This window comes from Micrasema longulum, unplaced genomic scaffold, assembly GCF_059751315.1.
Source record: "Micrasema longulum isolate JH-2025_06_02 unplaced genomic scaffold, ASM5975131v1 h1tg000045l, whole genome shotgun sequence".
NCBI lineage: Eukaryota > Metazoa > Arthropoda > Insecta > Trichoptera > Brachycentridae > Micrasema > Micrasema longulum.
This window is the reverse complement of record NW_028277252.1, coordinates 789672-803293: the sequence shown is the minus strand read 5'-3', so window position 1 is coordinate 803293 and position 13622 is coordinate 789672. Positions and strand designations below refer to the sequence as shown.

The following is a 13622-nucleotide window of genomic DNA, read 5'->3' as shown; positions in this document are numbered from 1 at the left end:
GACATGATTTTTCCTCAGTTTGTTAGCTCTTGGGTCGAGCAATGGGAGATTCTCAGGGGTTCTCCATAATATAGTGACCGATATTTTCCGATCTCACGTCTTTGAGGGAATGTGCAGAATGGTCGATACAGTTGTCAAAGGAGCCCAATGTCTCTGGGTATGAGCTGAACAAACATTTTGCGCTGTCTTTTCTCGAAGCGACACAAGTGTACCTGCGTGTACCAACAGACCAGAAAAACTTTTATCAGTAGTATTAAGCAGATTTCTACTTCTTTGTTTTATTTAATATTTAATTGTTGTTTATTTTATCGGTTAAAAAACACAAAAAAAAATAAAGCAATTTTTATTTTTTTATTTATGCCCAAAGGACTTTTACATATACAGAGGTCATAAATAATTTACAAAACAAAATATAATTAAAAAAAAGAAATGTACAAGAAATTAAATTATTATTTAAAAATTTAAAGAATAATTAAACCTAGTCATGAATAAAGCAGCCAGTCCTAAATTTTGAAAAAATAAGATATTGGTGTTATCGGGTGCAGTAAGTACTCTATGTTAAAAACAGCTGGACCACTTTCATACAAAAAACTGTAATAATCACCTTCTAAAAATAGTGTTGATCACAAAAACGGCATTTCTCAATTTGCAGAACACACTCACAACCCTAGAAAAATCTTACGGTTCTTTTAAAATCATTTAAACTAGTCAAATACATAATTAGATTTTTGTCTGTAATATTTAAAAAAAAACTGTTGTGTAGATTTGATAATTCACTCATTTCATAAAAGTGCTAATATCTCAGTTTCACTTTTACACGGCTGGCGGTTTTCTGCATAACTACGTTCAATTCGTTCGTGAATTTTGATAAAGTTAAAGTAAATGCATTTATTTTTTGTTCATCGGTGATTTGTTCCCGAGAGAGTAAATTCTCGGGAACAGAGAATTAATGTGCGAATTCGACTTAGAGATATTTATATATCTTAAATAAAAATGATGCCTCATTGGCCTTGAAATACTTATCTTTGACCAATTTAGGAATATAAAAAATATTATTTATAACTTTCTTTTCAATAAAGATTCTTCTTTCACTAATTTTAAGTAAATTCAATGTTTATAAGAGCAGATTATTCTTTTTATTTTCTCGAGGTAAATGCAGCTTAAAATTTATGAACCTGAGGAATTTATGTTGGATTTTTTCGATTGTGTCACAATGGGTAGCATAGAGAGGTGACCGAATTGAAGAATTGTATTCTATCTGACTCCTAACCAATGAACAATATATTTTTTTGATTGATAGTTTTGATATATTTAAAAAAATAAATTATGACAATAAGTCCTACATACACTAAGGAACTTTAATATAATACAATGTATGGATGTCTCGATTTGGACATACATCAATATAAACACACATATAATGGTACTTCTGCTACAGAAGACAAAAACTAATAACGGACAAAGACACTATTTTTTTGAAACCTTAACATAATTTTTTAACTATAGAGATATCGTTAAGCAAAACAAAAAACTTTTATTATATAAATAAAACACGAGTGATACTTTAATCCACAAATTTGGAATATCCAGTGACCGGATTCATCGCTTTCGCGACATCTTCGAGACTGGTATCTTTATTAAAGAGTTAAATGTATTTATTCAAAACAGAGGTAAGGATAGACAACTCAAAGTTATATGTAAGTAAATTAAATAAAGTTTTTTTTTTGAAGATGTCGCGAAAGCGATGAAACCGGTCACTGGATATTCCAAATTTGTGGATTAAAATATCACTCGTGTTTTATTTATATAATAAATTACAATGAACTTCCATCAAGAATATTCACTTACAAACTTAATGTTTTGAAACAAAAAACAATGATTTAAAAAAACTCTCGTCTATTAAAGGACTAGAAAGGAAGCTGAGAAACATGTCTCATATGTCAGAATTACATATAGGTGTGTATTGAAAGTCTTTTATTTTCATATACAAAATTACATTCTTTTTTCAGTCTTTTTTTAAAGAAATTTTATTATATTATAATAAATTATAAATGATATGGAAGTAGACTTACGTACTAGAAATAATACACTTGATACTCCGGAGTGAATGTGAAATATAAATATATTTTCATTTAAAAAACGTGCATTTTTTAAACTTTGTATTTATTTTTTGTTGTTGGATAATCTTAATAAATTAATAAATACTGCTTAGTAAAGTAAAATAAACTGTACGCGCGATAAGTTATTGAAACTGACATAATTACAATTTTTGATGACACCAAAAACGCACCTGAAAACGATTTTTAAATGTGTAAGGATTTACCCCTTGTAAAAAGATCAAAAGATGTTCGACGGAACCTCAGCTACGTCACGCCCTGTGCGCCCATCGCGTGGAGCTCGTGGGTCGCGTGCCCCATAATCCGAGCCATGCGCCTTCAAACTCCTAGCCAATACCATAATCATCATCCCTTTATCCCTTGAACTTTCAACCCCCAGACTTTACACCCAGATTTACATAACTGGTCTTAAATCTACTTTTTATCTCAAATTAGGCAGCGGAACTTTTTCGCTTAATTCCCGCCAGTCTCGAAGCATTTTGGCGTTCTTAATTTTTCAATTCACGCTACCGAGTTAATCCTATATTTTAGAATTACGTAATTAGGGTTAAGTTTTTTTGGTCTAATTAAGATTGAAAAACTTCATAATTAGGGCTGATGAGCGAAGTTTGTGTAATTGTATTTCGAAATATTGCCATCGATTATTATTATAACCTTTAGTGACTGACCGAAACAAGATTCTCAGCCGAAACCGAAACTTAATTAAATAATAACATATTTCAACAGACACGAAGAATATTTTACGGAAGGGAATATATTAGTCTAGGCATTCACATGGCTTATGACCTGCCATTGACTGGTTTAAGTTGCCACATTACACACTGTGTCACATAACCTTCCATAAGTGGCTCGACGATTTGGGGGCCACATGAACTGAAGTACTCTCTTATGATAGAGAAAATCCAAAATAAGTTTCTGAGATATCTCTACATGAAAGGGTGCTGGTATTATCCTTGGCTCTATCTGACCGAGTTTCTACAGGGTATGCTTGGCTTCAACAGTTTAGAGACTAGAGTGAATGTTTATTTGACTACACATTTTTATCGATTGTTGCGCGGTATGATTCTGAGATTATGATGAGCATGTTCCTGATTATTACCTAAGACAGCGTCAGCATAGATTGTTTCATATTCCGACATTCAGGACCAACCTGCCCATGGTTATGCCTGTTGGAAGGGCTACCGCTATGCTGAACAACATCGCTCTGGATATTAATCTGTTCCATGTATCCGAAGGGGTTTTCCGGAGTAGGATTCTCCTACTACTTTGACATGAATCTCTTTCGTGTATTTTTTCCTTTTTTATAATATGTACGTATTGAATATGTGTTTGTAATGTATATGTTATATTTAAAATAAATGAATTGAATTGAATAACTAGACTTCCATATTCCCTATTTAAAAATGTTTTCCCTCTCTGTTGCAACAAATGTATATACGAATAACTCCCTAGGGAGGAAATCCAGCCTGTCTGCAAGCATTTGAAAACAAAAAAACTAAAAAAATAATTGCGAGATTTCTAATTATGTTATATTATGTTGTGTTTTTATGTATAGCTAATTTTCCGTTTTTTGAGGAGATTTCTAAGTTCGCTTCTTATACCCTCATTTGTACTCAATTTATACGGTATATGGAAAGAATATTTGTATCTAATTAGTTATTCTCTTACATTAAGAGAAATTTGCAGCTTCACTTAAAATATAAGTAAATTGTATGACAAATTAAATAGTCGAATAAAAACTTTTTTTTAAATTGGTATTTTAAAAAATAGATCAATGTTGAAAATATATTTTGTATTGTTCCTATTATTATTGAACAACGATTTACTAAGGTCAAAATTAAATCCCAAACAGGGAAGTCTTTGAAGATATGTAGAGGATGGGAACAATCAACTTGATTGCGGACTGAAGGAAAATACACTGATCTAGAATAAGCAGTCGCGTTCACTCTCGGTTGGAAGAATAACTGCGCTTTAACTAACCGTGAGATTGGACGCGATTCAATCGATGCTAAAAATCTGCGAATCTTTCGGCACGCGCGCTGTTTGCTGGTTAACCCTAAACGCATGTTAGTCTGACGTACCAAAAGAATAAAAAAAATATGTATATTAACAAAATAAATATTAACAATCTTATAATTATTTATCCAAATATATGTATATATTTTTTTTTTTTTAAATACTTTTAACTCATTATATCAACTCATTAGTTAACCCGAAAAAAAATTGATAGTCTTCCTTAAGATAAAAATAACTTCATTTAATTAACTTTCATATAATTTTGAATTCTCTATCCTGACCTCTGTTTTGTATAAATACATTGATCTCTTTAATAAAGATACCAGTCTCGAAGACGTCGCGAAAGCGATGAAACCGGTCCCTGGATATTCCAAATTTGTGGATTAAAGTATCACTCGCCTTTTATTTATATGATAAATTTCAATGAACTTCCATAAAGAATTTTCACTCACAAACTTAAATGTCTTATTTCAATTTTGGTAGCCATTTTCAACGAGTTTTAAATAACTCTTAGATTAGAAATACTATTAGAAAATGGAAATCAGTGGAGTTCGAGCATCGACCCTCTGATTCGCGAGTCCGCAACACCAGCCACAGGACCACAACCCGATTCAATGAAATATTATTAGATCGTGTTAAGGGTTTGTGATTAATCTTCTACATTTCAGGGAATTGGAATGATTTATTTTATTCGTTGTTTTACTGGTACTTAATGACCAAAAAAAATACTAGTGAAATACGAAGCGGTAAATAAAAAAATAGATGGATTACTATTTATTGTAGTTTAAATTTTATTTAAAAATTTAACATGACAAAAAATACTCCGTGAAATCGTAACAATGATTATTCGCATTCACCGTAATTTATAATACGCCTATTAAGTAAAAGAGTTTTGTAGAGAATTCAAAAAACGAACAGTATAATTTTATTACTCTAACATATTGTTAAATTAGCATTTTTTAAAAATTTATTTATTTATTATCCTTGCACCGTGTTATTTCGAGACCGCGTAAAAAAGGTTTCAGGTTGTTTTTTTGTCCCCATCGTAGTCTAATAGTCAGTGCGCTAGCCTACCACACGAAAAGTCTCCGGATCGATTCCTGACATGGTTGACGCGAAATATTTATTTGTTAAAGTGTTCTTATACTATAATATTTCACTGTCCCTGGACTGGCACCTGAAATATAAGAGTTATCATCTTAACTTTAAAAAAAAAAAAAATACTCTGCGGTTGGTGTACCAATACCGTGTCATATGTATCATTAGATGTGAAAGGGAAGAATGATGATGATTATGGATATTCGAAATTCGGAATCGACATGCATATTAAAGGTAAAAATTTAAATTTAAAAAATATATTTGTTTATTTTTGGTCGTTTACTAAAAATCAAACACGGTATTACTTGAACATGGTTAGAACGCACCACAAAGCGGAATTTTAATTCAGAGTTGTAATTAAAGTCAAAAACATTTTAAGGATTTTGGTTGATGGTATTTCCAATGCAAAACTGTATTCTTTGTCCGCTCGGACATGTACTATTTGTTTGTATTTTATCTATAGAATGATAACATTTTTGTAAGTAAAAATATCAATATAAAAAATTATGTTTAAAGAAATATCACGGTGATTCTCAAAATATAATACGAGAATTATATCAGCAATATTTTTTCAACTCGAAAAGCTAGCAGAAAGCGAGGAGTTCCTATGGCAAATCAGTTCATTAGCGACTAGCTGCTATAACGGACCCTGGGGACAGGGGGCCATGCTGCCCACCGGGAGCTAGGAAGGCCCTAAATGGAACATCCCCAACTAAATAACGTACTGTGGGAACTATGGGGGATGAATATCTTCATTATTTCACATCGTTTTGATTCTTTGATCTGAAAAACATAACTTTGGTCATTAATTGGCACTTCAGCTTTAGCCAGAATTATATATTTTTTGTCTGTGGTAGGTACCTCCCACTGAAAACATTTTTCAATATTTATGGTACCTTTTGCTACTTCTTAGTTTACCTGAAAATATTTTTCTAAAAATTCTTTTATTTCTTCTTGGACTAAATGTAATTATAAATATTTGGTTTAGAGTATCACCAAATATTTATGGACAAGCAGGTACTGGCTTTATATACTTAGGAGTTCGTTAATGAAGGATATTTCAAGAAATATGCGGCACCTTTTTGAGAAAAAATATGGTCAAGGCATTAACCGTGTTTAAGACTAGTTATTTGCTGGTTTAAGAGATCACGTGTGGGCTGCGAAACCTACACCATTCTGCCTATATTGAAACATTCATTAGTTTTTCTCGCTTTCGAAATCCAACAACATTTGTATCATGAATATTTTTTTTTTTTATTAATTTATTTTTTCCATTGTAAACAATGATTAATAATAAAAATAATGTGGCCTCACTGAGGTTACTCGTGCCTAGGACACTTAACAAAAAAAAAACTTTTTTATATGAGGATAAACGACTTAATATACAAAGATAATCAACAAAATGTTCAGACAGTTTTAAACATAACGTATACAAGTTTATATTTAATTTTTGAATACCTATATATTATTATTTTTACTATAAAATATACAATAAAATAACAAAAACATAACATAAACTACGTATTTGTGGAGAAGTTGATTATATATTGGTTTGGACGAATGAGACAATCTATTTTACTTCTACGCAGCTCCACTATCCGTTTTTTTAAAGTCTTTTTTAATATTTTCTCATTTCTAATTGTTTTCATAGACAGTGGAAGTAGAATATAGATTTAAATTGCATAATACTCAAAATCCCTTTTCTTCGAAAGTGGCATTAGTTTGTATTTGTTGAAGTTGTCTTTGTGTTGAGGATCTAGTGATTGTATTATTTATATGTGTTGTATTGTTGGGGTAATGTCTTTCATTTGAGTTAGAATAGTTTTTAAATATGTGAGCGAGTATTGTTTTAGCGTATAATTGCTCTGGTGTCATAAGTTGTGATTTGTGGAATATTTCTTCAGTAGATGTCTGTATCGGGATATGTTGCCTTTATTTTGCTGTACATTCGTTATTCACGACCAATGAATTTTCTTTATTTTATCTACAATGCTTGACCTAGCCTTGCATTCTGGGCGGATCTTAACGTTCGTACATATAGTTTGACATATATATTTTTGAACATATAGTTTGAACATATATAGTTGAACATATAGTTTGACAGCAAAAATTATTTTTATAAATTAAACAACATATAGTTTGACAGCAAAAATTATTTTTATAAATCAGTTGTAAGAACAAGTAGTCAATATTTTTTTTTAATCAACCCGATTATTACGTCTTTATCCGAACTTAGTGGTGCATACGGCACCGTATTAGTACACGTATGCAGCGTATTTTAATTATCTGTTACATGCAGGTATAGTGATCGGTCTTACGCTACATGTCCAGGAACAATAAAACATTGCAGTGTAAAACCACATTAAAAACAATAAAGATATATATATACATGTACATATATATACATAATAAGATCTATGATAATAATCAACGGCAAAATATTTACATTTATCTATTTTTTATTCATTTATTTTTATTTCACGTTTGACATAACACTTTTGTTTTTAAATATGAATACCTCACTGGGCACAACCCGTGTCGAGGCATTCATTTACATGATTTAATATATACATATTCATACTTAAATCCACACAGATACGTATACATTAATAAGAGTAAAAAAAAAGGAAAAAACATAACAATATTATTAGTACAGCTCATATATTTAACAACTAATACTAATTAATACTGTTGCATACATTAATTTTTCTCATTTATAATATTTTTATACACGTTTGTTTTATTTGTACACTTACCCGGATATGAATTAACGTAACTACTTATTTTAAATAAATATTTCATATTGAGTGTCCAAGGAACCAGTGAGCTCAAATATTGTAAGCCAACGACCCAACCACTCCGCTGTGAGGCAGACTTGTTTCTACTACATTCTTTTTTCATAATTTTTACCTAAGACAAGCCCCTGAAACAGAAATATTCGTCTAGGATTTTGGTTCTATTTTACTCACAGAAATCTATTTTTCATCCGTTCGGCCCCGAGAACTTAGTTAAAGCTTAACAAAAAACACTGCTGTTGCTTTTTGTAAAAAAAATATATGATACATCAAGATTTAAAAAAAGCTAATATGTTGATTGTGAGAAAAATCTGGACACTTCGTGTTACTCCTCTGCTGAGACGAACATAAAAAACAAGATTTTGCGTTAAAGACCGTTACACATGAATGAAAAAAGGATCAATGAAATATTTTAGCAAACATGTGTAGCGAATATTTTGCGCTTACGTTATACATACTGTCACAGAATAGATTTTGTTCTGTGGTACTTTAATCAAGTGTCAAATAAACATGTGGTATGATGGAATTATTGCTTCCTGTTTTAGCAAAAAACATTTTTTTCGCTCAGCGCACATGTTCCGCTTATGCTTTATAATGTACACAATGACACAAAAAGAAGACGTTTTGTTAAAGATTTTAGCTTTATCGAGAACAAGATCTCACATGTCAAATTTGATTTACATGGGACTTACTTTGTCTCCCAAGATTTTTGCAACATTATTATTCTTACCGTACACCTAAAGTACCTACGTAAAATATTTGTCGCAAAGTGTGCAGGAGTTATTTGTTTTTTTTTTACCGATTAAACAATTTTTACGTTAAAAAAGTAAAAACATTACAAAAGTCATATTTAATTAGTAGATTTTCTCTAAAATCCAATACGAATAACAAAGTCGCAGTAGATCTAAAATGTTCTAAGTGGGGGAACTGATGTATAATTATAAATATATGAGTTATTTATATTCTAAGTATATATAAAATATGGCAAATATTACGTTGTACAAAACATAAGAATATACATAAGAAACAAATACAAAATATACTATTATATAAACACAAAAATCCCACAAAGGTGTGGCCTGTGTGGGGATATATAATTTATTTTAAATTTCAATAAAGGCTACTGGAAGAATACCACAGATATCAAAAAATTCAAAATAAGTGCTTGTATTAGAAAACATTTTTTTGACCGTAAAAATCAGAAAATGAAAATAGAAATTTATGTTATTTATAAAAAAAATAAGCTTTTTAAATATCTAGTATTTTTGTTGCACATTATTAAATTAATATACTCGTACCTATATATGATTTTTTTGGATGGTGTTATTTTGTAACCATGTAAAACCGCAGTTTGGTCTATTGATGTGCATTTGATATCAGCGAGGAGTACCTACCTATCTTTTATATGCACAAGCGCGGATTTTTGCGCTTAGTTGATATGAACGTAGGATTATTGAATATTATTTGTTTAAGTTAATGAACATAGATTCTATTTCAAGGTAAAATTACGCAATTTTATTGCTAATTATTGACAACGATTACCTACCTACCTGCTTATTTTACATCCTTTGTCCTGGTGGAACACATTTTGTAAAATAGTAAATAAAAAAACTTGATAAATCTGGTTAAATTGTTATTATGGATTATTATTAAGCAAATTTGTATTGTAAAAGCCATAAGGGCGTTTAATGTTATGTTATTATTCCATGTCCGCTCCCTAGTTGGTGCATATGGTGTTCAAAAAGATCCTCCAAGCATCTATGTCGGCTGCCAGCTCCTGTGTATCCTCTCAAGTCAGGTTCGCGTCCCGTAGTTCTGACACGAACTGCCGATAAACAGTCAGCAGTGGACGTCCAGGACTTTCGAGAATCTGATGCCTTGAAAGTAGGCAACCGTGATTAAGGCTCTCAAGAGGCATCCGCAGCACATAGCTAAGCCAACCGTATCACCTCCGCATGATGACAGTTGTCACCTGAGTTTGCTGCGTCCGTTCTCTTATTACTTCATTCCTCACAAAGACAAACCACGGCACACTCAAGATTCTTTAGTGACACCTATTCTCAAAACTCAGAATTTTGCTGTTTTGGGCCCTAGTGTCGTGCCACGATTCGCATCCGTAGAGGAGAATAGGTGTTTAATGTAGGTATAAAAAAAATCGTGGTGCACTGGTTCATGCATTGGTCTACTACCATATCTTAGGTACCAAGTTCGAATCCTGGTAACTAAAGTGTGATAGTACTTTTTCCATTTACAAATAATTAACAAAAACATTTTTTAATCTTGTGTGGCTGTGATGTCACATTAGTCTACATACGATACAAGACTTGATATATCTCTCTTATTTATTTAAATGATAAAATGGTATTTTCGTAATCTTTAAATGGACATTTACACCGGATTAAAAAAGTGTTTGTATAAATATGCTGGATTTTATACAAAAAAGTTATTATCCCAGCAATGCGAAGAATGAATGTAACACCAATACAGAAAAAAATCTTTAGAAAAGAGAGCACGAAGATAGAACTCATATAAAAATAGAGAGAGACGCTGTTTTGTGGCCGGTGTTTGTGAAAAAATAGATTCAGTCGGATATTGACAGTAAAGGGGAATGCACGCACGTATGTAAGATGACCGGCGTATTCATGATTTAAAATGTATTTTGCCATAATAGGGTTAAATTAAATATTTATTTTTATAAATTATAGAAAATAAATTATTTAACAGTATGTCTCAATGTTTTTTTTTTGTTTTAATATCTGAACTTTTAGAATATTCCGTCTTTTGTTTGTGGTAACATAATGTTACATCACTGCGCGCAAAGAAATGATTTACTACTGTCTTTTAAGAGTTAAAAATCTACCCAATGCGTTTATCAGTATTTACTTATTGATTAATATCCCTTGCAGCCAATTTTTTCAAAATTTAAAACAATGCCCGTAAAAAAAAACAAAATGACAGAGAAAATAAAAAAAACGAAATCTTGATGCATGCTGATAAGTACAGAAACAATATAATATAAACAAAACATAATGTTTGTTATGAATGTTATGTATCTTACACATAAGAATGCACCCTGATTAAAAATTACAAATGTATTGTTATTTATTGTATATTTATTGTTATTGATTAATGAGCAAATCTAAGATTGATTTCCAATCAATTTATAAAAGTAGGAAAAAGTTAATTATGTGAAAGAGATTCTATTAAATTATTTCACCTATTTGGAAATATTTAAGGGTTAATTGTATTATGCGTTGAAGCAGACTGATTTTTTAAAATGATATTAAAATCGTTATTTTATATACCCAGTTTTCTTTTGTTTTCAATTAAATAAAGACATATTACATATTAATCCGTGTTCAGACGGATGAGGTATACAGTTTTCTGTAAACGAAATCGAACGAGATTCCTGCGGTACTATTTTGAACCGCCGTATAAAACACTTTTATCACGTGTATTTCGAATGTAAAAAGCTTGTTTTTTGGCCGCGAGAGCGTTTAGACTTATACCCCTGGACGAGTGTTAACGAGTTGATGGCGAGTCTCAGATTAAAATTCTAAAAAAGGAAATCGAGTGGAGTTAAGTCCATCTTACTGAGTAGAGGTTGGTGCGTTCGTCTACCATTCTTGAGGTTGTGAGTTCGATTCCTGGGAGGGTTGACGTGAAATATATGTTTTAAAGGTAGGTCTACAGTGCGATATATTATTTTTCCCAAATGAACCGAAAGATTAAGTAGTATCATCTTACTTCCAGGTAAAAACAATGGTCTAGATACGTTGCAATTGGAATGCCGATGCAGTGCCCTATGCACTACTGGGTGAATTAGGTATTTCTATCTTATTTATTTGACCTTGAAAGTTTATCAATTATTTATCGTTTTATAATCTTCTTCTTTTGCCGCTCCTACCGGAGGTTGGCGACCATCTTTCTGAATTCATCACGATCCTGGGCCAGTCTAAACAGCGCTGCTGCAGCCGGCACACCAAACCACGGTCCGAGACTTCTGAGCCATGATGCTCTTTTCCGTTCCATACCCCGTCTGCCCTCTATCTTTCCTTCCATAATAAGTCGGAGAAGGGCATACTTCTTACTGCGGAATATGTGACCAAAGTATAAGGGTTTTCTTCTTTTGACAGTGGTCAGTAGTTGTCATTTTATAATACCAATACAAAAATAGTTCATACATCAAAAAGATTGAAAAAAAAAATGTCGGTTTATTTTGGAAAACCTAAAATACCTTAGGCACTTACGAACGTTTTCAATTAAATTGGGGTAGATTTAAAAATAGTAACTTTTGAAAATTAATACAAATATGTTACAAATTCATGTTTTTCAATCTACATTATTTACATATAAAAAGTTAAAAAACATTATCGTATGTAGAAATAACACCGTTATATTATTTTATGTTATCATTAGGTAGGTAGTAGATATAATTAACAATAGGAACTTATATTTTTCTGAAAATACTACATATTCTATACCAAAGGATTAAATGCAAGGGCAAAAATATTTTGGCAGGATACCTACAGTAATGCCGACGGAAAACGTGTGGGAAAGTCGGAAAAATATATATGGCTTTTCTTTGGAGGTACTTAATATTGACATTATATGGTTGTATAAACAAGTAATTACCTAACCTAAAAACAAATCAAAATATTACCACATAAAGATATCCACATGAAAATATGAAACTTTGATTTACAAAATTTAAAAATTTTGTAAATTGTCCCTTCCTTATCCATCCAAATTAGGTTATCTACTTTAATTAAATATTTTTTTTAATGTTTATGGCGTTGTTTTTATTGAATATTCCTAAAGAATACTTTACAAATGTGATTCCATGCAGTATAAAATTAGTTTGAATTAAATTTAAGTAAAACTTTATTAATTTTTGACAATAGATCTGATATTTATAATTTATTTAAATCCTAGTATTATTTAGACGAAAGGTTTGGTTTGTTTCAAGGTAGGTATTAATGATGACATACCGTTTCCTTTGGGGGTGACAACTCTGAAGGCGCTGGACCCGGGGGGCCTTGGCGAGCCTCCTCTAGCAAGCAGCGCAGGGGGCGCTCGTGGGGGCTCCCTGCCGCCCTTAACTCCGAGAGAGAAGTCCAGAGGCATGGGCGGCATTGAACTCACTTCCATACTCATGTTTACAGACACAAAAGTCACGCAAACATGTCAAAAATATCACAAAAGACACACGGAAAGTTTCACAACAATTAAATAAATAAGAGAAACCGCGGAAAAAATTGTTTGTTTTGATTCGCTGTTTTACGTTCCTTCCATCTTGGATCAGCTGTCAAATGGAATGCGTGTTTTTGAATTTTACCGCCATTGCACTCGCGTTACGCGTTTTACTGTTGATAGATGGAATCGAACAAGAATCTATTCTGAATTCGTATTTTAAATGTTTATTTATGGTTGTTCGGTTTCGCGGCGCGTATTGGTTAGTCGTCCTATTCCAGTAGGACTTTAGTACTGGGTGAAAGCACGCGGGCAAGTGGCGGTACTCTGATAGCACTCCATAGAATAGGTCCTCTTTAGCGGTCCCCTCCATGTCGGTAAGGATCATTTTGTATGGAGCCCC

The 13622-nt window shown here is 31.8% G+C and overlaps 1 protein-coding gene across 1 annotated transcript in view; it reads right to left on the bottom strand.

The window, feature by feature from the left end:
• Positions 1-13183, bottom strand: part of sens-2 (zinc finger transcription factor senseless-2) — a 120846-nt gene extending 107663 nt beyond the window's left edge. Inside the window, exon 1 of the mRNA XM_088228189.1 lies at positions 13018-13183. Within this exon, the coding sequence (XP_088084315.1) occupies positions 13018-13183 (166 nt within the window). The remainder of the gene's footprint in view (positions 1-13017) is intronic.
• Between the last annotated feature and the right edge of the window lie 439 nt (positions 13184-13622).